Source organism: Sus scrofa, chromosome 10, assembly GCF_000003025.6.
Source record: "Sus scrofa isolate TJ Tabasco breed Duroc chromosome 10, Sscrofa11.1, whole genome shotgun sequence".
NCBI classification, from domain to species: Eukaryota; Metazoa; Chordata; class Mammalia; order Artiodactyla; family Suidae; genus Sus; species Sus scrofa.
The window spans coordinates 23,947,504-23,974,393 of record NC_010452.4 but is presented as its reverse complement, the minus strand read 5'-3'; the positions used below and the strand labels follow the sequence as shown (position 1 = coordinate 23,974,393).

Here is a 26,890-nt window from a genome sequence, read left to right as displayed (position 1 = left end):
TCTCTGCCACAGCCCATCCCAACCTCTTGGCGGCACCTGCCCTGCTTGGGATGAGCGGAATCCTTATCTCCTCACGGAGCAGGTCAGCAGCCGGTGAGCGGGGCTAAAACCTCGAACCCAGGCGCGGAAGCTTTGTCCACGGAGACTGCGTGTCAGCAATCCTGAGTTAGATAGAGTGACACTCAACATGGGTTGCGGACTGGGTGGGGGGGGGGGCGATCTTGAGGCTCCTGGAAACAGTACCCCAGGGTCAAGGTCAACTCCTGGCTCAGGCAGACAACCCACCCAGGGCCTCCGTTGCTCAACTGCAAGCACCAGGGTTGCAGGCTATTGTGGGCACTGACCTACTAAACCCGAGGAGCCAGAACAATGTATGTCACACACGAAGTGATCGATGGGTGTCCATTACCGTTAGGTCACAGATCACAGGTCACTGCTTCCTCTGGGCTTGCCTTCCCCGTGGAGTCGGGTCCCAGGGTCCCTGGGAGGCAGCTCCTCAGCTTGGGGATATTGGAGCCTGTGGCCCCGGGCAGCTCAGGGGTCCTGCACAGCGAAGCCAGGCTTCTTGGGCGGCTGCCAGCTCCCCGCAAAGGGAAGGCCACCAAGGTCACCAAGGGTAGAGGGAGCCTGTGTCCGGGAGCAACCGCACTCATAGTGCTTTTCTGGGAGAGGAGCCAGGGAGCCCCCAAGTCTGTGGGCTCTGCCTGGGGTCTGTTTGGGGGAAGGTGTTCCATCCTGGTCATGTTTCAGATTCTCCCAAGCTTGTCCGCTCCTGCACACACGTGCGCACGCACGCACACACACACACACACACCTTCTGTATGTTCATAGCTGCTGGAAGCCCAGTGTGCAAGCGCTTACAGGCATTGCCCCACGTGACACCCCCACCCACTGTGTACCGTCTGTGCACACCCTGGCCCCCAGCCCCACCTACGTCTGGACCCATGCGCCCCACCAATCCAGCACCTCCACACACACTCGCCTGTCTGGCCCTCTCCACACTCACTCCCTCCTTGCACAGCCCAAGGTCAAGGTCAACAGTCTGGCTCTCCCAGGAAACACCACGTATATGAACAGATCACCCCCAAAAGCAACACCCCAGCTGGACACCCTTCAAGATGACCCAGCTTCCCTGGGGACCAGCCTGGGTCTGCTTTTGCTCTTGGCTTCGCATCCCCGACGCATGGGAGCAAGCGCACTGGGAAGTCAGTCCAGAGTGAGCGCTACTGCCCAGAAACTAGAAGACTGTGCAGGAACCACCCACTGCGGAGGCCCTGAAACGTAGCAGCATCAGGATGTCAAAAATAGATCTGAGGGCTCAGCCCGGCCGCCGGCTGAGGTTTGGCTGGAGAGGAACCGTGTGGCAAACAGGCGGTGGGGCAGCTAGAGCCTGGACCTGCCGGAGCCAGAACCCTTGGGGTGAACCTGTGACCTGCAATAGTGGTGCCCCTACTGAGTGCACCCCTGCCACCTGCCCCTTCTCCCGCCAGAGGCACAGGTGCTGATCAGAGAGAAGAGCAGGGACCCACCACCCTTCCAGGCGTGCGCCCTGGGCACAGCTCTGGACACAGATGCAGCCCTGGGGTGCCTTCCCGGGCAGCGCCCTCATGCCTGCTGGTCAGTGGGAAGCGGTGGGCCCGGGACTCTGGTTTCCCCTCGCTTCAGGGCCCAGTCCCCAGGAGTCACAGGGGGAAGGTGCCGGAGGTGGGGCCCGCCCCGGGCTGACCCAGCGTTCCAAGGCTGCTATCTGGAGCGGAGCCTGCCCACGCAGGGCCAGCGAGTACGCCCGGCCCCCCGGCCTTCCTGTACAGGAGAGAGAAGGCTGTGGGCTCTGGGGACATCAAACGCATCTGGGTAATCCAAGCAGGGTGTGGGAGGAGGTCAGCCAGCGCAAATGAGAACCATGTGGCGGCCATTTCCCCTCTGCTGGCTGGCCTGTCACAGGGCCCCCAGGCCCAGGGAGACGGCTGCAGAGGGAGCTCAGGTTGGACCAGGTGCTGGGGGCTGCAGGGCGGGGGCGGGGAGGAAGAGGGCTGGTCTCCACGGGGCCCTCCTCCTACCAAGTCTTACTCCAAAAGACAAACGGGAGAAGAATGAAAGGTGGCAGAAAAGGAGAAAAGACGTGATGGGGTGTGGACGGGAGTCCGGACTCAGATACAAGAAAGGGCATCTGAGAGGCAGGCCAGCCTAACGCATAAGGATCCGGAGAGCAGGTCTGGACCCACGGGTGGAAATTCTCAGCAGACAGAAACTCAGCTCGACAGGCTTTCCAGCAATGAGTGCTTTCCAGGAAAATAAGGTAGTGAGCCCTCTGTCACCAGGAGTGTGTAAACAGAACACCCACCTGCCTGTGATGCTACAGAGGGAGTAATTGCAGCTTGAGGTGGGTGGCTCAACCAGACAATTTCCATTGTGTGGTTCTGTGAATCCCAGGGAAGGGTGAGGGAGGCGGGTTTTCTGCACGGAGGGGGGTTTCTCTTTAGGCTGAGCTACAGGAGTGGCCTGGGGGGCTCTGCACAGCCAGGCCCAGCCCCCAGGCAGAGCCTGCACCCCAGCCCTGGAGGGCAGAGGCTGTGAGCTGTGGGCGTGTGAGTGGAGGGACAGCCCGGACCAGGGCGAGGCTGGAGGGCTACAGAAGAGAAAGCTTCTAGTGTTGGTAGCCTGGGCTGGGGACAGGTCACAAGAGTGGGTGGTTGTAGTCACAGGAGATATCAGAAGACAAGAGTGAGTGGTGAGAAAACACCTCAGGACTCCAGGTGACTTGGTCCTGTTGCATATCCCACCCACATGCAGAAGGGTCTGGGGCAGAGCCACCGCTGGACACTGAGGGTATCTCCCTGGGTGGCTTATCCCTGGAGAAGCTCTGGGCACTTCTCCTCCATGTCTGCTTCCCCCCCACCCCCTGCCAGAGCAGCGGGGCTACCCCCTGAAACTCTGTCATCCCCCACCTGTGACCCTCAGCAGCAGAGTGGCGGTTGCTCTGTTGGAGGACAGCTTTGGCCAGCAGCCTGAGCAGAGCAAGGCCCGAAGGGTAGGGCCAGACCTGGTGGGCCTCAGTGGAGCCCAAAGCTTAGCCCTGAACTGGGGAGCTCTGCACTAACCCTGGGGAGGCAGAGGCCTCCCATCGGGGAAGGTTCTGTGCCAGCTGCCCCTCCACCACGCACACGCAGCTGCAGACCTGGCCTCCCTTCACCTGCGACCCCATAGCCCGAGAGAGGCTGGATCAGAGTGTCCTCTCTCTCCTGCCAGCTCCAGGACCGGGGAGGCACCAGAAGGGGCCTGGCATGGAGCTGCGGCTCAAGAGTGCTGGGCGAGCCTGCACCCATGCCTGTCTGCTCTGGGCATCGGTTCTGGAGGAAGAAGCTTCCACCCACCTGACACTCCCCCTCCCACCCTTGCACTGAATTAAAGAGGAAAAAACTGTGAGAAGCCATTTCTTCCCTTCCCCTTTTCAAAGCATCCCAGAATATAATCTCTAGAGTAAATCCCCCCCCCCAAATGCACATCAACCCATTGGCTGAGATAGATAATTTCCTGATTCCCTTGCCTTGTCCTGTTTGGCCTGAGCCTCCCTTCCCAGGGCCTAACCGTTGCCATGGCAACCCCATCACGTGGGTCCAGACACTTTCTGAGGAAGTGGGACCAGGAACTCCAGGCTGGCTTCTTTGTGCCCTGACCTCATCCCAGAGGGCTGAAGCGGGGCACGATGTGCGGGGCAGGGGATTGGGGGGCGTGGGGTCAACAGACTGACTTTGCTTTAGCTCCAGGGCTGAGGAGGTGAGTGGCTGGGGCTGCGCTTGTGTGTGTAACCGCTTTCAGTTAGCACAGCATCCCTCAGGCCGCCTGGAGCATTTTCAAGGTCGGACCACCTCCACCTGCAGCCCTCCCCAATCCCTGCAGGTTGGGGGACCACGAGAGCGGCTGGTCCTTGCAAATGGGGCACCTGAGTTCCAGGGGAGGTCACAGGGCTTTGGCCTTCTGCACAGGGACTCGGAGGGCAGCCCCCACAGCCCAGACCCAGGCCAGAGGCTGGCAACCTTTCCGCTGGGAGCCGAACTGCTTGCCCGCCCATCAGGGTCTGAGGGCATCTGCCTCCTGAGACACCCACCCCTCAGTGTCCCCAGTTTCTAGGGTTCCCCCGTGGGACCCCTTCTTTGGCAGCTTCCAAAGCGAGGGAGGGCAGGGTGCCTGCTGGACCATCTGGGCTCCAGCTGAGTTCTGGGAAACCACGATCAGCTTTCACTCCCTTTTACTCCAGAAAGGCTCTTACTCAGTTGGGGCTGTCGCACCCCCTCTCCCCCCAGAAATCGGGGCGGGGCAGCTTCTTGGGTCTGGGATGGCGCGGGGGAGTGACACATCTTGATTCTGAGCCTCACAGGTGCAGAACCTGCGTCTTTTGCCACCATCCAGAGGCACCAAGAGGTCCATCCCTCATTCCAGGGGCCACCCTGTCTTTAGGGAGGGGACGGACCACCCAGACACCTTCATGGGTTCCACTACCCCCACTTCCCCACCCTGTGCCACACAGGAAAGGGGCTTTGCCTGGAGGGCACCGCTCCCCCCCTCCCCCACCACTCAAGGCCCCCCACTGCCCTCCTGGGCCTGCCCCACCCGGGGTCTGCCAGACTTTCCACCCCTCTCACCGGCCCCACTGGGGGCTCATCAGAGCAGGTCTGGTGGCCGGTGCCCAGCAGACTACAGCCACAGTCAGGTCCCTCTTCACCTGCTGACCCCCCCATCAGGATCCCACCCACAGAGCTGCGACTAAGGAGGAACCAGCCTTCCCATCATTAAGGCAGGATGACTCCAAGCCCTCGGAGGCTCTGGCCCTGCGTTTCCTCATCAGCCGGGAAGTGGGGCGTGTTCTCCCCTTTCCTCTGAGGGTGTGAAATTTGAGGGAGGGGCTGCAGCTCAGCCTCTCCCTCCACCAGCTCTGGGTTTCTGTGGTCACTGCCTCCTTAGAAGCATCTAAGAGGGCTTGGGCCAAGCAGCCAGGTCCCGGGGTAGTGCTGGTCTGGGGATACCCTGACCTTGAAAGGAGAGCTGTGCCCTCTGCTCCCCGACACTCCCTTCTGCTCCCCCAGAGAGAGTCCCTGTCTTCTCTCCTCCATACACCCCATGGCCTCAAGGCCTTTCAAGGACTGTCCTCCCCGCTGCCCAGTGGCCTCAGTCACAACTCAGTTACCACCTCTTTGGAGAGACCTAAGCCGCCCCGCATCTCCACGGCCCTCCTGGATGCCTGGTGTCATTTTCTTGCTTCCTTCATCCCATTAGACTGTAGGCTCCTTGAGAGCAGCACTGGGTGGGGGTGGGGGAGAGGCCGCGCCTTGGCTTCTGCACCCACCCCCATCCCCAGTGGCCCTTGCAGAGGCCGGGCCTTCAGGCCGCTGTCTCCCCCTTTGCCCTTGTCCACCCGATCGCCCCTGCAAAGCCCACAAGCGGCCTCCTCCGCGAGCCTCTGAATCCAACGCTCCAAATCCCTGCCCTGGTCAGCAGTCCCGCGTCCTGCCCACGAGGGTCCGCGGATGCAGCAGGCCCATTCTCCCCAGCTCCGCATTCTGCAGGCCGCCAGTCAGTCCCCCCACCCCCCCATTCCCACGCGCCCCACCTCGTCCTGCCCATCACTGGACCACAGCCCGCGTCGGCCCCGCCCCTCACACGCGCCCGGACACGCCCCTTCCCAGCCCCCAGCGGGGCGGGCAGCCCGCCGGGTACCCGGGAAGCTCGGGTCCCTCGGCGCCTGAGGACCCACATCCCAGCCACCGCGACAAGTCCGCGGCGGAGCCACAGCGGCCCGGCCGGCTCCAGGCCTCGCCGCTGTCCTCTCGTGGCCCTGGCACGGCCCAAGCCGGCTCCCGAGGCACAGCAGTACGGCGTCCTGCACTGCCCGGGCCTCTGCCTCTGAGGGCATGGGGTCCCCGGGGAAGCCAGCGCAGTTCCGGGGCCCGCTCCGGGTTTTTTGCTTAGACTCTTCAGGCTCGGAGAACAATGGGGCCGCTCTCTTCACTTCCTCCGCCTGAGCAAGCTTTGTTCCTCCCTTCCCGCCCGCTTGGCTTGCATTAGCCAAAAAGCAAAGGCTTCCCAGTCAACCCCGAGCGAGATCCCAGACCTTTCCACGCGCTCTAAAAACCTGGGGGTGGGGTAAAGGTTTGGGCCCGAGCCGGGACGAGGTACAGGATGCTCATCCAGATGCGCGCAGCTGGCTGCTCGCCTGCCCCCTGGCCCCAGACGTGTCTCCCTGCCAGAACCCCCACACCCGGGAAATCCGACTCGTGTTCCCATCGGGGATCCACAGAGGAAGTGGAGCCTCAGCTCTGCTCGGGGCCAAACAGCCCTCACATCTGCTTTCCTCCATCTGTCCTCTAGATCGGTTCTCACCCTCCCCGGGCCTCCCCTGGGCTGTGGATGCCTGTTTGCCCAGCACAGACCCCAACACTGCTGAGGTCTCCACCAGCACACTCAACCCCCACACCCCCACCCCCCGCCCTGATTTTGCTATATTCTGGGGAAGCTGATGGGCTCTATTTCTGATAAGCTAAGCCCCGACCCCATTGTCCGGAAGGCCAGACCAGGGCCTGGGCTCAGCCTGGGGACATCGCTGAGGGCGCACTTTAGCCACCACACCTGGAAGTGGGCCAGCCCTGTACATCTATCTGGGCGCTGTGTCCCCACACAGCCTGACCCAGGGACTGGAGTGCGGGGCTGCGGGGAGGGGAGCAGCTCTCCCCACACCTTCCCTGGCAGCAGCGGGCAGGGCGAGGGGAAAGGCAGGGGTGGGGCGGGAGGCAGGACTCACCCAGCACCTGGCTGAAGAGCAGCTGCTCCAGGTCTCCCAGCACGGTCACCACAAGCTCGGGGTCCACCTTGAGGAAGGCGCGCTCCTCCTGGCCCTTGGCAGGGGGCACGGGCCCGGAGCCCTTCTGCGCCTTGGCTTTGCTAGAGAGCAGCTCGTCGTCCGACTTGCCGTCGTCGCTCACGGCCGCCTCCGGAGCCTTGCTGAGCGGCTTGACCTCGGCGTAGGGGCCGCGCGGGATCCGGCTCGGCTTCCCCAGGCTGGGCGCGAGCGGGGCCAGGGGGGTCTTGGCGCCGCCGGCCGGGCCGCCCTTGGCCTGGAAGAGCGAGTGCTCGGACTTGGACAGCGTCTTGGACATCAGCGGAGCCTCGCGGCCTTTGGACCCCGCCTTGCCCAAGCCCTTGGGCGCCTTGGCCATGTCGTCGCTCCACTCGGGCTCATAGAGCTGCATCTTTTTCTCGGAGTCCGTGAGGAACGAGAGGTTGGTGAGCGACTTCTGCTTGCGCAGGTTGGAGGCAGGCGGCCCGCCGGGGACTCGGCCGTCCACGCTGCCGGATTTGAAGACCTTCAGCTCCGCCGCGCTGGCCTTGGCCATGCCGCCGCCGCCGGGCGCCTTGGCGCGCTTGGGCAGCATGCCTCTGCCGTCCGCCGCCGCCGCCTTCCTGCCCGCGCCCCGAGGCTCGTCCGCGCCCTCGTCGCCGCCGCTGCCGCTCAGCTCCACCTCGGGCTGCACGCTCTTGACGCTGCCGCCCAGCATTCTGCCCGCGAGGAGCGCATGGACGATCCGCGCGTCTGCAGGCACCGGGGGCGGGGAGGGGGGGGGCGCAGGGAGGAGGCGGCGGGGAGGGGAGCGGAGGGAAGGGGGAGAGAAAGGACGGCAGAAACCGAGGAGCAAGGGGAGAGGAAGGAGGAGGGAGCGAGGGAGGGGGCGGAGGCGAGCCGAGGGCGCAGGGGAAAGAAACGCGAGGAAGGGAGCCGGGGAAAAGGAAAGAGCGCGGAAGCCGCGGAGCGATGGGGCGGGGTCGGAGGAAAAGGGGCGGGGCGGGAAAAATACAAATCAAAATTTAAAAATCAATCAAAGAAGAACCGAAGCCCCGCAGCTCGCTAGCGCTCCGAGGTGCCCGGCGCCCGGGTCCCGGCCCCCCAGCCGCCCGCCGGTGGGTCCCGCTGATCGTGCGCCCGCCGCCAGCGAGAGCAGAGGCTGCGGGCAGCGGCTCCGAGCGCAGGAAGGGGGTGGGGGGGATGGCGGAGGAGCCGACGAGGAGGGGAGGAGTGTACGCCAGCGCAGGAGGTGGGGGAGAGAGTCTATTTCTGGCGCGGGAGGGGGTGGTATCTGCAGCTGAGACAAGGGGCGGATGAGTAGGGGGTAGGGGGAGAGGAAGAATTTGACCCGTTTTTCTTCCCGCTTTCCTCGCAAAGGCAGGCAGGTTCTGAGGGCACGGGTGGCCCCCTGCCGCGCCCGCAGGGGGAAGGCCTTGGAAAGGATCTGCTGAGGCCATGTGGGGGTGCAGGTAAAAGGGACCGAGATTGGACCGCTCAGGACGTGGGAGGGAGAGTGGCCTCGTGGGACCTGGGGGAGACGCTGGGAGCCGTGATATCACATCCAGGTCTCCGTTCCCTGTCCCCACTTCCCGGAAACTCTGAGTCCCTGCCTTCCTACTGTCCCTGAGGCTCCAGGCTGCCCTCCAGAGGCGGGGCAGGCGGACATGACATGCAACCCGAGTCTGGGGCAGGGGTGGAGATCATGGCTGGGAGAGGGGGGACCCCTCGCTTTGACTGGGAGGGGCCTCAGGGCGCTGGAGCAGAGGGCTGACGCTGGGGATCCTGAGACTGGGTTCCAGGTCTAACTAACCACATGACCTTGTCAAAGTTATGGCACCTCTGGCTCTGTCTGCTCGCAGAGCGGTTCTCATACCAGCTTTCGGGGTCAAAGGGCTTTGGCCCCACCTCCCAAGTTCTTTGTCAAACCCAGGGCATTAGGAAAAGGCTGAGGAGCACTGGCCCCTTGCCTGCCAGAGATTCAGGGGGGGCTGCAGAGCAATTTTTAAAAGACATATTCAGAATGCCCGTCATGGCTCAGTGGTCAACGAATCCGACTAGAACCATGAGGTTGCAGGTTGGATCCCTGGCCTTGCTCAGTGGGTTAAGGATCTGGCGTTGCGGTGAGCTGTGATGTAGGTTGCAGATGCGGCTTGGATCCCGCGTTGCTGTGGCTATGGTGTAGGCCGGCAGCTATGGCTCCGATTAGAACCCTAGACTGGGACCCACCATATGCTGCGGGACTGGTCCTAGAAAAGGCAAAAAGACAAAAAAAAAAAAAAAAAAAAAAGACATATTCCTAGCCCTTCTCCCTCCCCTTCCCCCCTCCAGCCCCCACAGCCACCCAGGGAAGAGAGATGGAGAGGGCTGAAAGAGGCGAGTCTAGAGACCAGTGGAGCAGGCAGCAGTTTGCCTGGGGCTGTCCCTCGCACAGGGCGACACTGCCCATCCAACATGGCCTCCCAGGTCAAGGCCAGGTTGCCTGAGCAGATGGTCCTCAAGCAGGAAAGTGAAGGACAGGAGAAGGGGGAAGGAAGGGTGTCTCTGAATGCAGAGCTGGCTCCCGGAGGGGCGGCCCCAGTGGAGGCACACTCTGGGGATCGCACAGCCCTGACAACAACGCTTTGCTAGAATGCACTAGCATCCCATTATCTGCCTCCCCGCCCCAACCTCCACCTCACCACCCTCACCCCCTTCCCCTAGATCCGAAGGGCCTGGTTCATCCTCTCTCCTGGCCCCGATCACAGCCTGCCTGGTGTCAGAGGTATTCACGCGCGTGTCTGCCTCCCCTGCTGGCACCATGCTTTCGGGCACCTTACGTAGAGCCACCGTTGTTGGTGACAAGGATTTGGAGGCCTGAGTGTCGTGCTCCAGGCCTGCTCCTGGGTCCTGGTAGTGTCCCCAGGACTCTGCCTTCCATCATCCCAGGGCTGGGCCGAGACACAGTAAAGTCTGCAGGGAGGGATGGTGGCCGAGGACGTACTGACCACAGAACTGAACCCGAGCTTCTCTGGAAGTGCGGCATTTGCTAAGAAGCACAGACCCTTGGCTGTGCCTTGAAGAAACAGAGAAGGCCGGAGTTTCTGTCCTCAGGGAACTCAGTATCTGGGAGGGCATTCAAGTGAACAAGACAAGATCTGGGAAGAGTATAACCCTCTTCCTGGGAAACAGCAATGTCAATATCACAGACAGACAGATAGAGGTGTGTGTATACTCATTACAGGAACGATCGGGGGAGACCCCGAACCCCGAGAGCAGGGCCCCTGGCTGTCTCACTGATGCTGTAACCCCAGGGCCCGGCAATTACTGGGTTCCGAATATGTGGGAGCGTAGGAGTAAGATGTCAGGCTGGCAGGTGGGAGAAGAGGTAGAGGAAATCCTGGAGGCTTCCTGGAGGGGGAGGCAGTATAAGCAGGAAGGGGCTCACACGGGGAAGCAGGGAACAGGAGGTGGTGAGCAGTGGAGTGGAGGGAGCGGGCACAAGTTGACTAGAAGGTCCTGCGGCAGAGGGCACAACGTGGCTGAGAGCTTCAGGGGGACCCAGGGCTGGTGATGGCAGATAGGGAGTGAGAAGCAATAGGATGGGTTTAAGGCATTTACGTGGCTTCATGTCAGAACTTGGCCCCAGCACACAGAGTGCCCGGTATGGGGCAGGGGGGGAGGGGGGCAGTCAGGACAGCCTCCCTCTGGGCACACAAGACACTCATGCTTAAGCCAGATGCAAGATGCCAGCTCCAGGAGGGGCTCAGTCCCACTGTCAGTGCCAAATCTCTGGATGACCACGCCCTCCCTCCCCAACACAGGCCACTTTCCATAGAGTCACAAGCGATTCTCAAGTCTCACCCTTACTGGGAGGTCTTCTCCAGTTTGCACAAGACGCAGCTCATTCATCACAAGGGAGTCTCACCCTTCCTCAAAATAGCAGCGTGAGAACCTGGGGACACATTCCCTAATGTCCCAGGTTACAGGAGTTTGCTTGTTGTCTCTCTGCTCTCCTCCTGCACCTAAAGTCAGCCTCCTCCTTAGCAGACAAGGAGGAGTGAACAGGCTGCCACCTGGCCGAAAAGCCTAATGTGCACGGGGCCCCATGCTGGCCAGTGTGTGTGTGTGTACTGCTGTCGACACAATCCAGGGATTTCCTCTGGGTTCATGTGGCCCCTGGTCTCTGGTACCCACGTCTGGAGGGACCCTCACTCTACTTCGCTTTTTGTCTGTCCACCTGCACTTCCTGGTCCCTGGATGCCCACTACCCACCAGCCCCCTGACAGCATCCTCCTCCTGTTATCTTATGCCCTCCTGGGCTCCGTTCAGCCTAGTCCCTGCCCCCTCTCTTTACACCCCTGCACCTCCCCTGGCGGGAGAGCACACACCCCAAAGCCCCGAACCTCTCTTCCTTCAACTTTACCTCCTGCTAGAAGAGGGGCTTTTCCAGAAGAGAGGCACCAGCCCCCCTCCACCCGCCCCCTGCAGGAAACACCCCTTGTCAGTTTATGAGACAGAAGACATCGTCCATGCTCGTCTCAGGAGCCGATTCAGTGCTGATCCCCGTGAGTGCCAGGCCGCCCTGTCTATGCGGTACTGCTCACTTTGCCACTGTCCCTCTCTAACGGGTCTTGCTGTGGTCCTGTGGTGGTCCCTTTAAAGCGTCAGCCTGGCTTCCTGGAACTTGCAGACGCTCCCTAATGCAGCCTCTCCCTCTCTCTGGCTCTTTTTTTATTCCTTTCACATCCCCTGAGTTTCCCACCATCCTCTACTGCAGTGGGAGCTTGGCTGCCGTGGCAACAGCCATTCCAGCATCAGTCGATAAAGCCAATATATGCAGAATGCGTCCTCGAGTGATTCCTAAAAAGAGAGGCTCCTGTCCGGTCCCCAGTCTGGGGCCCCTCCTCCCTGCCCCTCCCCTCTCCCCACTTAGGCAGGACAGACAGCAGGACAGACAGGCTGGGCTAGTCAATGAGAAGAGATCCCCAGGGGCTATGTGAGAAGGCAGAGGCCCGGCTGGACAGGGAGTGGGTGCTGATGCAGGGGTCTGTGGGACGGCATGGACCCAGCCCTGGCTCCAGGGGTGGGGGCTCCAGAAGGAGGCTGGTTCTGAATCATGAAAGCCCCCAGTCTCCAGCCCCCCCAAAGTCCTCATCACCCCCACTGCTCTCTCTCCAAAGGCACTGGCAGTCTCTGTATGGGGGCGGGATAGGGAGCTGACCACATCTGCGGACCGCTAACTTAAAGCAATTTGAGGAATGAAGATGCGGGCATTTGGCCAAGGACAGGCACGCTGTGTGATCTCACTCTCCCTCACCCAGACACGGGGGGTCTGGGGTCTGCCCCACAGTTGGGGCAAGGATTTCTGGGGGCAGGGAGAGAGGAAGAGAGGAGAAGTTAGGAAAGAGGGCTAGGCTGCCCCTGCCCCCTGTTGACCTTGAAAGGTGACCTTGGGAGAAGGGGGGATCTGAGGTGGGGGAGTGGGCAGGTGAGTCCGCACTTGGCTCCGTCGAGGGCTAAGAGCAGAGCAGAGCAGAGGGGAGGGTTTTCTTGATTTCTGTGCCCACGGCTGGGATCTGGAGCACAAGGGCTGGCCACTAGTCCACCCACCCCGTGCCTAGGGAGTGATCAAGTCTTGGCATATTTTGGAGCCCACCAGCCGAGCTGAGGGACAAGCACCACCTGTAAGTTGTCCCTGCCCAGACCACTATGACAAGCTCTTTCATCACCTCCCCAGCAGATTCCGACACCTGCACCTTTGCGGAAAGCCCTCTAGCCATTGATGCTCACTTCCTTTGGTCCTTTTCTCTGCCGCGTCACCGACCCCACCTCCACCCCTGTATCTTTCCTCCTCTCCGCGGGGCCTTCTTGAACATCCAAAACAAGCACGTGGCCAGGCTGGAGGCTGCTGAGACAGCCGACACCCGAGTGGAGTCTTGTCTGCATCCAGACAACCAGCCTGTTGTCTGTTCAGCACTTTCGTTTGCTGGCTCTGACAGGGGAACAGGCAGACAAAAACTCTAGTTCTCCTGGGACTTACATTCAAAAGGGAGGGACAGGCAATAAACAGGTAGAAACGTTAGCTACTGAGACGTGCTAAGAAGGAAAACCAAAGCAGAAGGGGAACAGGAAATGGCCGTGGGCAGGGGGTAACTTTTTGATGTGGGGACCAAGGCTTTACAGAGACAGTACGTCTAAGGAAAGATCTGAAGAAGAGCAGGGATGATCTCTCTGGATATGTGGGGAAGAGACTTCCAGGCAAAGGCAGCAGCACATGCAAAGGCCCTGAGGCAGGGTGTGCCCAGCGTGTTTGAGGAATTACAAAGAGATCAGAGGCACAGCTGGAGAGAAAGGCTGGGCTGGGGGCAGGTGGTCTGGACACGATGGAGGCCAGTGGGCAGAAGCCTCAGAGGCCATCGTTCCGCCTTTTTGCTCAGTGAGATGGGTGCCCCTGGCAGGCTTGGAACAGCGGGCTGGCATGATCCGACTCCTCCTGGGCTGCCGGGCTGGGCTCCTGGGCAAAGGTCCAGGCAAGACATGATGGCGCTTGGAACTGGTGGTGACTTTGGTGTTGGCGACGAGTGGTCAAGTCTGGGCATATTTTGGAGCTGTGAGGATTTGCTGATGGACTGACATGGGTGTGTGGGGAAGAGAGGGGTCAAGACTGACCCAAGGATGGGGGCCTGGACACCCTAGGATCTGGGCACCGTCATCAAGACAGGGAGACCTGAGGAGGAGCTGGGGTGGAGAAAGGGCTGGCCCTTCTTTTTTTAAATTTTTTTATTTTTAGGGCTGCACCTGCAGCATATGGAGGTTCTCAGGCTAGGGGTCCAATCAGAGCTGCAGCTGCCGGCCTACACAACAGTCGCAGCAACGCAGGATCCGAGCCGCATCTGCGACCTACACTACAGCTCATGGCAACACCGGATCCTTAACCCTCTGAGCGAGGACGGGGATCGAACTCGCATCCTCAAGGATCCTAGTCAGATTCGTTAATCTCTGAGCCACAAAGGGAACGCCCTCCCTGCCCTTCGTGAAACCAAAGGCTCCTCCTCTATGCAGCTGCCCGACTCACTCCAAATGGCCTGCTGCTGCCACTGCAGTAAATACTGCCACCCTTCATCCCCATGTGTTTCCCAGGGTTCTGTCCACGCTTGACCCACTGATGACACACTCTTCTCAGAACCCACACGGCTCTGTCACACAGTGGGCTGTCAGAAATATTTGATGAATGACGAGGGACTGATTGAATGAATGCGTGACTCAGAGCAGATGTGTGCGGACTGTAAACAGCGGTGACCTCTGGGTACCCGCAGTGAGACACAGTGCAGCTGGTGTGCAGAACGGAAGCCAGGCCCCAGGACAGGGTCCCAGCCACCTCTTCTCGCCCTTCCCTGCAGCCCAGCAGGCCCTCCCTCTGCCCCTTGGAGGACGCTCCAGTTCTTCAGGGGGATGACCTTGGAGCAGGCACTGCTGAGGACCCCCCCCCCCATTGCTACTCCGTACTCTCCGGGGGATGAGCCAGAGGGGGCAGGAAGTCATTAGGGTGCCTTGTGTGCCTGGCAGTCCCACCCTCCAGGCCTGGAGGTGAAAAGGAGGCACGGTCTGGCTCACAGCTCTGGGGCCTCATCCAGGAAGCCCTCCTAGATTGACCTGCCTGCTTTCTTCCAAATTCATAGCTGAGATGTTTCTGTGGATTCTGCAAGGCCCTGGCTCGGCCTCTCTGATCCCAGGAGTCTCCCTGAGCTTCGGGGTTGGGGATTGTTCTTCTGGGCTCCAAGGTCAGGAGTGAGGGCTCAGAAGAGATTTGCTGTCTGCTTGTGCTGGGAAAAAGGAGGCCCAGCACATTGGGGGCTGGGAGTGGAGCCAGGGACCGGGGCCCAGCCTGCCTTCCGGCCCAGTGGCCTGGGGAGAGCTTCTGGGAGCGGGGGAAGCTGAGAGAGTCTACCTCCAGCCCACGTTCCTGGCACTCCCTGCAGCCCGGACGCATCTGCCCTGAGCCTCCAGATCAACAGGACGGGGAGGAGCAGAGCCCAAAGCCCAGTGTCCCCACATGAGGGACAAGGCTCTCGCCAAAGGCTGGGTGCTCTGGAAGGGCAGCCCCACAGGGACAGGGGCTGTGGCCGGAGCCTACTTGGAGGGCCGCTGACCTGGGAGCTGAGGCCCAACTTGAGGGCTGGGCTGCAGCTCCATGTTGGGTTCTCCTCCCCACTCCCCCAAGAGTCCTGACCCCAAGGCTACAACACGGGGGCCTCCGTTCCTCAGCGGGGTGGGTGGGGAAACCCTGGAGTGAACAGCAAGGCAAGGTGTCCCCTGCCTCTTCTGTACAGGCTGCCCTTGACCTCCGAGGGCCCCCACCGTCCTCCGTCTTCATTCCCAGCCAGCACCACGTGATGACCGGCGGAGAAGCACAGCTCTGACTTGGTGACCGGGTGGCTTCCCAGGGCAGGACTGTCCCCCACCCTGTGATATCTGACCCCCACATAGCACTTGGCCTTTACTCCCTCCCGCCCCGGGAGCCCAGCTCTCCAAGGCTCTTCTACCTGCACCCTCTGGTCCAGGCTGAATCCTACCCCTGCACCTGCCGCTGGGCCTGCCCTTCTCCCCAGTGTCTTCTCTTGTATGAATTCAAGTCCCCTTCACCCTTCAAGGCCCGGCCTCAGGGCCACTGCCTCCAGGAAGCCTTCTCTGACTGCATCCCACACCGATCTTGAACTTTCTCCTCTACCAGTTGTAGTCAAATGCTGCCTTGTTATATCTTAGGGCGATACCCTCTCCCTCAGGCCGAATTATAGGCTGCTTGCCGGCACTCCTCCACCCCCACCCCCGACCCTGGCCCCAACTCACAAACCAAAAGTCTAGTCCCCAGGGTGATGGTATTTGGAGGTTGGGTGCTGGTGGATAATGAGATCACAAGGGTGGAGCACTGGCGAGGGGATGAGCACCCTCGACCAGGGAGCTTGTTTAGCTCCGACCACCTGAGGACAAAAAAGAACACAGTCGGGCCGACTGCGAAGCGCCTTGACCTTGGGCTTCCCAGCCCCCACAACTAGGAGAAGTTCATTTCTGTTCTTTAAGCCACCTGGTCTATGACAGCACTTGCATTAAAGCCACCTGGACTGGAGGTCCCGTTGTGGTGCAGTGGTTAACAAATCCGACTAGGAACCATGAGATTGTGGGTTCGATCCCTGGCCTTGCTCAGTGGGTTAAGGATCCGGCGTCGCCCTGAGCTATGATGTAGGTTGCAGACGCGGCTCGGATCCTGAGTTGCTGTGGCTCTGGTGTAGGCTGGTGGCTACAGCTCCGATTCGAACCCTAGCCTGGGAATCTCCATATGTCGCGGGAGTGGCCCTAAAAAAGGCAAAAAGACCAAAAAAAAACAAAAAAACAATGAAAAAAAAGCCACCTGAGCTGAGTAAGATGCCTCCTTCCATGGAACAGTCAGCAAGGACTCACGGAGGCTCGCTGAGTCCAGGGGCAGGGGTCTGACAGTCCCAAGCACCTGCTATTGCCAGGCACCCTCTCAGACACATCCCGCACGGTGTTTCCTAAACTCTCTGAAGCAGAGGCTGCCACTGTGTTCATTTTGCAGAGAAACACACTTGCCCAAGGTCACCCAGCAGGCTGCCGGCGGAAGAGAATCTGAGCACAGGTCTATGGGGCTCGCGTCTTCACACACCTGTTCCTATGGGGCTGCTCCTGGGGGCTTGCTGATAGCTGCATGTGATCCCAACACATGTGGGGGGCCCCCCCAGGGCGGGTCACTGGGTCCGGGTGAGGAAGGAGGCCTGGGTCCTAAGTGTGAGGAGGACCCGGGAAGGGAGCCCGCCTCTCCTACCTGTGTGGTCGAGCAGCCCCTGGAGCCCGGACGCCCACTGCACTTGGGGTCTGCTCAGGGCCAGGATGGTGGTCACACTAGGACTGGCCCCCAGAATCCTGGGGGGGGGGATGAAGAATCCACCCCCCCCACCCCCCTGGTGGGCGCAGCTGCTCACTCACAGCACCAAGGTCCCTTTGTGGCCACTTTTGGGCAGAGCTTCCATCTGTCAGGGCTGTGACCCCGGGTCCTTTGAGGCCAAGTCCTCTGCAGCCTTGGGGACTCCGATCCGGTCTAAGGCCACCGGAGAGTCCAGCGGGTGCATGGCGGCTGGGAGCCCAGAGCAGACCCTCCCCAGGGGATGGGCCAGCACCCCTGCCCTGGGGGGATGTGCCTGGTCTGCAGTTTCCTCTCCAAACCCACACAAGCCGTGAAAACCTTCCTTGTGTCTTAAATCAGCTGGGAGTTTCCATTGTGGTTCAGCAGAAACAAATCTGGCTCGCATCCACGAGGACACAGGGTCGATCCCAGGCCTCACTCAGTGGGTTAAAGATCCCATGTTGCCATGAGCTGTGGTGTAGGTCACAGATGCAGCTCCAGTCTGGTGTTGCTGTGGCTGTGGTGTAGGCAGTGGCTACAGCTACAATTCAACCCCTAGCCTGGGAACCTCCATATGCTGCAGGTGTGGCCCTAAAAAAAAAAGCAAAAAAAAAAAAAAAAAGATGGAGTCAGCTGGACACCAGAGAAGGAAGGAGGAGGAGAGCAAACCAGCCCAGCCTGAGACCAACTGCCGGCCCCTCGGCCTCTTGTGAGAACCTGGCGGGCAGGGGTGGGGGAGGTGGGGGGGTCCTAGCTTGTTCCCCATGATGTGGGCTGTGAGGAGAGGAGACTCTTCACTCCACGCCCACTGCACTCCCTCAGACACGCCACAGAGAAGAAGTAATTCAGGCATTGTGTCGACCTCGGAGTGACCCTTCTCGGCCTCCCACACACGCCCCCCCCATCCCTGGCTCCCCTCACTTTCCAAATTGAGACCTGATGGTGCCCGGGCACTGTCTGTGCTGCTGGCAACCAAGGGGCATGGTCACAGAAGGGACCAGTGCTCGGCTCTTAGCGGGTAGGTGAGGGGAGGGCAGGGCACATGCAAGCCGCCCCCAAGCTGCCCAGGGTAGAGGCGAGGGAGCAACGAAGGCCACCCCAGCACCCAGCTTGGCGGCAGGGCATCATGGAAACTCTCCTGCTCCACAAAGACCACTCCTGGATGGCTTGTTGATTGACTGAAAGACGCACTGAGTGAGTGAGCCCTGTCCTGCCCTGAGGGGGTGGGGTCTTCCGCTGTCCCCTCCCTTCCTGTGTCTCTGCGTCCTTCAGGCTCAGAGGACAGCAACCCCCCTGCCTCCGCCCCCACAAAGCACAGGCAGATCCCAAATTTCTCTCCCATCCACCCCATCAAAGACTGTCCCGGCCAAGATGGACTCGTGACCACAGCAGGTGCCAGAGCAGGGGTGGGGACACGGAGGGGCAAGTGGCTCTGTTCTCTATGAAGCCCACCTCCAGAGCCGCCCCCCTGCCCCCGGCACTCCGCCCGACGCGAGCCCCACCTGCCTCTCCAGACACTTCAGCTCGAGCTGGTGCGGGCGGCCTGAGAGCCCACAAGCCTGCACCGCGTTACCGTGGAAGCCCTGCCCCTGCTCTTAGGATGGTGATGAGGAGCAAGGGCCTGGAGCGGGAGGTCGCCAGGCCCTAACGATGTGGTACACACATAAGGAAGCTATTACCCTGACAGAGCTCCAGATGTAAAAGCAGGGCTCCGCATAGTTACCCGGTTACCACACTCTAGCGCCAATGGGCTCTCAGTGCCAGTGGAACGCGGTTTCTTTTGTCCCCTGCCGTGCCCTGGGTCCCCTGCCTGTGCACTTACTGTGGGGACCACAGCTTACTCTCTAGCTGCCCCCGTCTCAACCCCACGACCCGCTCTGCAGGGCTTGCCTGGAACGGGGGCTGCGGCCGCTCTGACCGCTGCTGGGGACCAGTCCCAGCTCCCCGGTGGAGAGGGACACTCAACCACCTGCCCTGCAGGGGACAGAGGAGGCAAGAATGGTCACCAATGGTATCCAGCGCCATCAGGGTCAGCTGTGCTCCAAGCCCCCGGCTTTACCCCCTGGAGCAGGGACCTGGGACAGCGCTGTAAGGGAAGCCCTCTGGACCTCCGCAGGCTTCTGCCAAAAGCAAGTCCTTTCCTTCCCCGGGGCAAAGGGAGGAGCTGCTCCCACAGTCTCGCACCTCTGGGGTGGACCGCCCTCGGGGACACCTAAACCCTGCTCAGAGTTTAGGACTGGACCCCTTTAAGGCCCGAGCCCCGGCACCCCAGACACTCAGCCCTCCCCACCCCTCCATCCCACGATGGGCACCGAGCCCCTCTGGATGGTCCAGGGCCCTCGGGAAGCCCACTGCGCTGGCGTTTCTCTGCCTTCCTGGTGAGGTTCCCAGGCTGCTTCCCCAGGTCCAGCGAACAGACTACTCGCATCAGGGGTCGGTTGTGACCACAGGAGCCCACAAGGAAGTGACCCGCATGGGAGTGGCCCATTAAAAGTGGTCCTGGGGAGGTGGCCCTGGACTGCCTCCCAGGTGGCCCTCACTGTTAGCCTGGGCTTCGCTGGGACCTGGCTCTTGGCCCTCAGCTCCCGGCTGGTTACAGCCTGTCCTGGCCTCAGTGATGCCAACCTGGGCTCTGGGGAAACGGGGCATCCACCGGCCGCTTTGCAGTCCTGACCGTGCCATGCTCCTGGGTGTGGCAGACCAAGCCTGTACCAAGTCAAGTGTGGCAGGAGCTCAAAGTGGGATGGACAGGTTGGAGCCTCTAGTCAAGGGATGGGTCTGCCCGCTGGACCCTTCTCCCGCGTGGGCAGTGAGCTGAGATCTGGTCCAGTGCCCCCCGCCCCTACAGGAGGGGATCTTGCCCCCAGAGCACTTACCTATGCACGAGAGGCTCTCCTCGGTCCTGCCGGGGATGCTGGAGTAGCCCTCGGGAGCCCAGCTACCCTGGCGGAGGGGACCAGGTTCCCGGTCTGTCTGGACCCTGTGGGACAGAGAGGGGTGGTCACTCACAGTGGAGGTCGCCCTGGCCTCGAAGCCTCTCCCCTTGGAGTTGAGCCCCTCCCCTCCTCTGGGCTCCCAGTGGGCAGCAGCCCGGGCAGTTAGGCCAGAGGCAGGGATGGGGTACCTTGTGGGCACTGGGATACCTGAGGCCAGTCACCCTGCAGGAACAGGAATCACCCTCAGGGCAGAGGGGTCCCAAGTGACTCCAACCTCAGCCAGGGTCCTGCCGTGACCCTTGCCCCCAGGCTTCCCCCTGCACACGCAGGGAGGGACTCCCCGCCAGAGAGAGCTCAGGGGGCCTGGCCCCTCCCAGCCCAGGCCACAAGGATGGGGGTGGTGGCAGTGGGCAGGCACTGCCGGGGTCACAGAGCCTCCCAAGGGAGAAGCCCTTGCTGGGCTCGCGGTGGCAGCAGGAAGGAAGGGTGAGGTCCCAAAGGCACAGAGGCCTCAGAGCACAACCCCAACCATGCAATCACTCCTGGAACAAAGGCTGCAGCAGCCTTCAAGATAGGCAATTACCCTGCTCTCCCGCCGTCCCACCCCCCGGCCGCGCCGTCTCCAGCTAAATGGACCCGTTGGCAGCTTGGGGGGGAGGGCTGGGCAACCAGAGGAGAAATCGATGGCTGGCTTGGCCTGGACTGGGCCCGGCCTTCCTCTCTCCCAGTCTTGGCTTTTTCTAGCACCGAGAGGCCAGGACTCTGGGCCCTGCACTGGTGTCCACTCGCAGCGCAAATCTCTCCTCTTGGGAGTCAGAGGACCAAGGAGGGGCCTTCAAGGCCCAGGCAGCTGGAGAGTCCAGGGCTAGGGGATATTCTTGCTGGCCCTTCAAAGCCACACCCAGCCAAGCCACCATGAGCCCTCATGGTCTGTGGGCCCCTGAGCTGGGGATGGGACAGCCCGGGCTGCGGGCACTCAGAGGAATGCCCAGAATGCTGGGGTTGCTCACTACCTGCCATCGTCACTTAAATGGCAGCCCCCATCTACGGGGACAAAATGTCCAGGGGACAAAGAAAAACGGGAAGTGGTGGTTTCTTGCAAGAAACACATGTAGCCCTGGGTTTTTGTAGCCCTGGGTTTTTGAAGCAAAGGATGCAACACACTGGTGAGAAAGTACCAGCGCGTTCTATAGGGTAGGGAACTCTCTACGACGAACAAATGTCTCACTGAATAACATACGTATAAGGACCTGTGCACTGCCTGACCCAGAGCTGGCGGGCAGTAACCAGGGCTAGTCTGCAGTTCCTCTGATCATCGCTGTTACCATGGTAACAAGGGCAAGTGAGTGACAGGGAGCCGCCAGTCCCAGGACAGTGGGGAGGGTGGCCTCGCCTCTGCATTTCCCCGCCTCCCTGCCACCTCCCCACACGGCGAGGCCTCCGTGTGCCCCCCTCCCCTTCAGCTGTTCACACAGACGGCATCATCCATGCCCAAGTTGGCTGGAGGCTGAACCAGAGAGAAGAAAATCAATGGCCAGGAGTTCCCATTGTGGCGCAGCCAAAACCAATCCGACTAGGAACCAGGAGGTTGCGGGTTCAATCCCTGGCCTCGCTCAGTGGGTTAAGGATCCGGCGTTGCCATGAGCCGTGGTGTAGGTCGCAGACACGGCTCGGATCCCACGTTGCTGTGGCTGTGGTGTAGGCCGGCAGCTGTAACAGCTGAGAGGGCTGGGACCCTGGACCCTGGGAGGGGCCAGCTGGGAGGATGCTTTGCTGGGCTCACTCCCTGAAGAAGTGGGCAAGGGAAGTGCCTGGAGTTGGTCAGGGAGCCTAACAAACTCACCCTCCGTGATGATGGGCTGGAGTTTGCAGAGGCCAAGATGCGGGCCCGAGGGGCTAGAGGTCCATGAAAGCAGGCATCTGTGACCTCCTTGCAGGGGTGGCCCAGCCTGGGCCTTGGCAGTGTTGCCCACAGCTCCCACCCATCGCTATGGGTGCCCTGGGTCCCAATCTCCCCTTCCTCCAACCCTGACCCTACCTGCAACCATCAGGGCCTGAAGCGGGCAGGGTCTGGGAGCTGGGCTTGTGAAGAGCCCTGCTGAGCAGGTGCAACGCTCTTCTGTTTCAAACGCCAACAGGCACCCGATGTTTGCTGAGTGGAGGAAACGTTTAGAGGGAAAAGTCCTCTTTGAAAAATATCAGGTTCTACATCTGTTGGGGGCTTGTAGGGCTGATCCTGTAAAAACCTTAAAACAACTGAATGCTGAGATACTCTTCCTCAAAGCTTGAACACAAAATGAAGAAACTCAGAGTTCCCATCGTGGCACAGTGGAAATGAATCTGACTAGCATCCATGAGGATGCAGATTTGATCCCTGGCCTTGCTCAGTGGGTTAAGGATCTGGCATTGCCGGGAGCTGTGGTGTAGGTCACAGACATGGCTTGGATCTGGTGTTGCTGTGGCTGTGGTGTAGACCGGCAGCTATAGCTCTTATTGGACCCCTAGCCTGGGAATCACCCTATGCCAGGGGTGCGGCCAGAGGGAAAAAAAAAAAAAAAAAAAAAAAAAGGAAGACACTCAGGTAGCAGAAGCAAGTCACACAGTCCACAGGGAAAGGGGACACGGGTTGGAAATGGGACACTCCCAGGCCTCTTATCATTGTGCGCATCCAGGTCAAGAAGGTCTTGGAGAAGGAGTGAGCTGTTCCTTGGGGTAAGACGCTGTGTGGGCACTGCGCCTGGGGGAAGGGACGCGATGGGAAGCAGGGGTCACTCAGGGAAGAACCTCTCGCTCGTGGAGTCAGCTGCAGTTCCTGCAGTGGCAGGGAGCGCCCAGCCAGGGATAATCAATCCATGAGCTTCTCTCGCTGCTGGAAAGTTCTTCCTCCTGGGCTTGAAATCTCTAACTTCCAACCACCATGACGCTGAATCAGTGCTCTGGAGCCACACCAAGCAAATCTAATTCAGCCGACAACACGGCAGCCCTTCAAGTCTTTCAAAACAGCTCTCAGACTCTCCCTAAGCATCCCTTTTCCAAAGCAAATGCTTCAGCCCTTTAATCATTCTTAGAACACCTTTTCTGGATCCTCACCAGCCTGTCGGTCCTTCTCCTGATGGGTTTTCATGCGTCAAGGTCCTTTTAGACCGTGGAGTTCGTGCAACTGAAAGCAATGCTTTGAAGGAGGCCGGACGAACAGAGTAGAGAGGACCATTAACGCCCTTGACTGGGGTCCAGCTGTCGGGGAGGCGGTGTGAGGTTGCCCAGGACTCCAGGAATCAAGTCAGAAGAACAGATCCTCCCCCACCCCAGATTCTCCAGCCTGGAGACCCCCAGGGTCCAGGGACCCTCTCCACCAGCCATGGGCGACCACGCCCTCTGGTCACCATAGAGGAAAAGCCCAGGAAGTCAGGTGGCGGGGAAGGCACGTGATCTGCCTTTGGGCACCTCCAAACCGTGTCATCCTCAGTCATGACACTGTCCCTTACTCAATGCAGCCATTTCACTAAAGAGTGATAGCTTTACTAAAAAAGCACAGTTGATGGCAGCGTTTTCTGTGCCCTCAGCTTCCTGAAGAAAGTGGGACTGCTCAGCTTGTGACTCATGTGCGTGTGAATGGCAGGCCGGCCACTGCCGACGGCGGATCCCAATGTGACCACGTAAGCAGCATGGATGGTCAACCTTGGGACGCCGGGCACGCAGACTGATGTGCCCAGGGTGGCATGGGAGTAGAGAGAGAGGGCGGCAGACAGTCCCACGCAGGGAATCAGTGGGGGCGCCAAAGAGGGCAAGGGGGACCTCCGTGACAGTGACCTAAAGGCACAGCCAGGGACATGCACTAAATGACTCACAGGGCGGTACTATTCCAGGTGAGATGTGTGAGACTGGCCTGCCTTCCGCTCCTCTGGGTGCTTCAGCATCCAGGAGAGAAATCCGGGAAGCGAAGCGACGGGTTGTCATGGCGACAGGCAGGGCCCCCTCCCTACCAGCCTTGCTCTCCAAGCCCCGCCCACCTCCACGTCCCTCCGCCAGCCCCGCCCCTCCATGGGCCCGACCCGCATCCCAGCTCCTCACCTGTACTGGAAGGGGGCCACCGTGGCTGTGACAGGCTGACTCTGCTGGTGCACCGAAGGGAATCGGATGGCCCCCGGGCCGGGGGGCAGGCGTGGGCTCTGCACGGGGCTGCAGGCAGGGGAGGAAGGCCCGGAAGCTGCCCTCGTATCAGGCTCCGAAGACCTTGAGGCCCCGGGACTTCTGAAGGCTGCATCTCTCTGGTCTTTGCCCAAGTAGTTAGGTGGCTTTCGACCTTCGGGAGCCCCTGGTGCTTGAGTTTCTCCATGAGAACTGGTCCGGGAGGGGCTCCTGCCGCGGGTCTGGCGGGGGGGAACCCCTTCCTGGGCCGCCTGCCTCCTGCTCGGGGTCCCTGGTGTGCCTCCGGGTCTTCTGGACCCTGCCTGGCCAGAGATGGAAGCTTTGGGGGCGGCCCTGGGGCTGTTCCACGGGGAGCCCACTGGCCCTTCAGCACCCTCGGTTGACTCCCTCGCTGCCCCCACAGTCCTGGGGGAACCTCTTCCCCGGGAGGCCCTGGGAGAGGAGCCTCTGGAAGAGCCTCGGGCCCTGGTGGGTCTTGGGGAGGCCGCCCGCGGGGGGCTCAGGGCCAGGCCGGCCTGGCGCGGCCGCAGCCGGGGAGAGGCAGCCGGCGTCTGGATTCTGGTCTGGGAAGCAGCGCGAGGCACGGGGATGGAGGAGGCATAATGGGGGCGGCTGGCGGAGTTCACACTGGCCGTCCCGTCCATGGTCACCAAGTTGGCCGCGGGGGCTACTGTGCTGCAGAGAGAGGAGAGGGGACAGTTAGGCGCTGATCCCAAGCGCAGGAACACGAGGAGGGGGAGGAGGCCCCGGGCTCCAGACTGGGTCACAGTCACGGTCACCCGTCCATTCTGGGTGAATCCCTTTACCTCTTGCTCAGAGAGGCTGTTGTGAGCTCCTGTGCTTGTGCTCTGTGAGCTGGGATGCGCTGTCCAGAGGGGTGAGTTAACCTCTCTGTCCCAGGCCATCGGCCCTTCTCACATCCCCTCCCTCCCCAGTCTTTCCTTGTTTCTGAGTCTAGAGCATTCAGCCTCAACACCCCGCGCACCAGCCTGCTCATGCCACGCACACCTCTACCCAAGCAGGGCTCTCCTCCAGCAGGATCCTCCAGGGGGTGGAATCGTCCAGATCCCACCAGGCCCAGAGGGGGGGCCACCCACCAGGATCATGGATCACAAACTCCTGCCCCTTCCCCGCCTCTCCCTGGCCCCCACCAGGCTCCTGCCCCCTGGCTGACACCAGCCTCTGTCACTAATGCCATCTCTCCCGGCCCCTCCCCACTGTACCCTCTGTCACTGGACATGTGGGCACTGGCTCAAGGACTCACTTTCTAGCCCATTCCCTCCCCACCTCCTGACCTGGCAAAAGGGACCTCTGCCCACCCCCTCCCCGCCGACTCAGAGACAGGTGTTCCACCTTGAGATAAAGGCAGACCCCTCTAGCGCCCCCTGCCCTCAGCCCCGGATCTTTCTCTTCCAGACCCCATCCATGAAGATCCCCCACAAGCCTTGACCGGGCTTCCCCTCCCTGCCACGTTAATTAACAAATTAACTCATCTATGAATCACTTTCATTTCAAAAGGAATTTTTTTTTGGTTTTTTTTTTTTTTTTTTGGCTTCTTCTAGGGCTGCTCCCGCGGCATATGGAGGTTCCCAGACTAGGGATCTAATCGGAGCTATAACCACCAGCCTACGCCAGAGCCACAGCAATGCGGGACCCGAGCCGCGTCTGCAATCTACACCACAGCTCACGGCAACGCTGGATCCCTAACCTACTGAGCAAGGCCAGGGATCGAACCCACAACCTCATGGTTCCTAGTCGGATTCGTTAACCACTGCGCCACGACGGGAACGCCTCAAAAGGAATTTGAAGCTGGCTACCAAGACACACACAATCAACTCCAGAGGAAAGAGTTCAAGGTAGAAAATGAAATCGTGAATGAACTTGTAGAACATGTACATGGGTGTTTCCATAATTTTGCTGCAGGAAAGGCCCTTACAAGCACCACTTCAAAGGCCTGAGTCATAAAGGAAAACACAGACCTATTTGAATGCATAAAAATTAAAATCCCTGGAGTTCCCGTCGTGGCTCAGTGGTTAACGAATCCGACTAGGAACCATGAGGTTGCGGGTTCGGGTTCGATCCCTGGCCTTGCTCGGTGGGTTAAGGATCCGGCGTTGCCTGTGAGCTGTGGTGTAGATTGCAGACGCGGCTTGGATCCTGCAGTGCTGTGGCTCTGGCGTAGGCCGGTGGCTACAGCTCCGATTCGACCCCTAGCCTGGGAATCTTCATATGCCGCGGGAGCGGCCCTAGAAAAGGCAAAAAGACAAAATAAAATAAAATAAAATCCCCGGATGGACCCAAAAGCCCTTTCCCAAGCTTCGAACCATCAATAAATGGTAAATGTAAGTGCAACATCTATGAGAGATAAGAAGTGAGTGCCTTTATACATACAGGGAGCCCTGCCAAATCCATAAAAAGCAAACACTCTGCAGAAGAAGGGGCTGAAGGACTGGACAAGAAATTCACAAGATAATTAAGCACAGTTGACCGAAACACAACACAACATTGGGCTTCCTTACAAGGTAAGAGATGTAAATTAAGTTATCATTTGCTGCCATCAACGTTACTGTCTCTTAGCAAATTCCAGCTTCCAGTCTTGTATGAAGGCAGGACCACAGGGCCTCGTGCACAGCCGTGGAAACAGCCCCACATCCAGAAGCACCCCAAGGGGGAGTGAATACGGAAGTGGGCAAAGGTTTATATGCCAAGGACACGCAGGGTGCCTCCGGAGGGTGGACTGGCCTCGGTAGAGACAGAGACAGAGGACACTGGCACAGAGGAGAGGCCACCAGAGCATGGCCAAGCACCCGAGACCCTGGGGTGTGTCTGTCCCTCCTGGGCAGGGAGCTATTGGACACAGACCGGGTTGACTCTGTGGACAGGTTACAAGCTAAAGGGTAAGAAGCCAGTGTAGACCGTTGAGCATTGGTGGATTTGGAGAATGAAGCTTGAAAGCACCCTGGGAGTTAGGCAGCTCTGCTGACAGATGAAATCACTTCCGTCAGGACCAGAAATACCCCGACCGCTCCCCCTCCCCTGCCGTGCATGTCTCTGTCTTGGTACCAGCGTCGCGTG

At 60.3% G+C, this 26,890-nt stretch overlaps 1 protein-coding gene across 8 annotated transcripts in view; it reads right to left on the bottom strand.

Annotated features, from left to right (window-relative positions):
- NAV1 (neuron navigator 1) overlaps nucleotides 1–26,890 on the bottom strand; it is a 219,028-nt gene that overhangs the window by 130,355 nt on the left and 61,783 nt on the right. For all 8 annotated transcript variants that reach the window (XM_021064514.1, XM_021064517.1, XM_021064516.1 and 5 more), the window contains exons 2-4: nucleotides 23,738–24,490; nucleotides 19,607–19,710; nucleotides 6,797–7,585 (exon numbers count right to left, since the gene is read on the bottom strand). In XM_021064514.1, coding sequence (XP_020920173.1) covers nucleotides 6,797–7,585; nucleotides 19,607–19,710; nucleotides 23,738–24,459 — 1,615 coding nt within the window. In that variant the 5' untranslated portion in view covers nucleotides 24,460–24,490. The remainder of the gene's footprint in view (nucleotides 1–6,796; nucleotides 7,586–19,606; nucleotides 19,711–23,737; nucleotides 24,491–26,890) is intronic.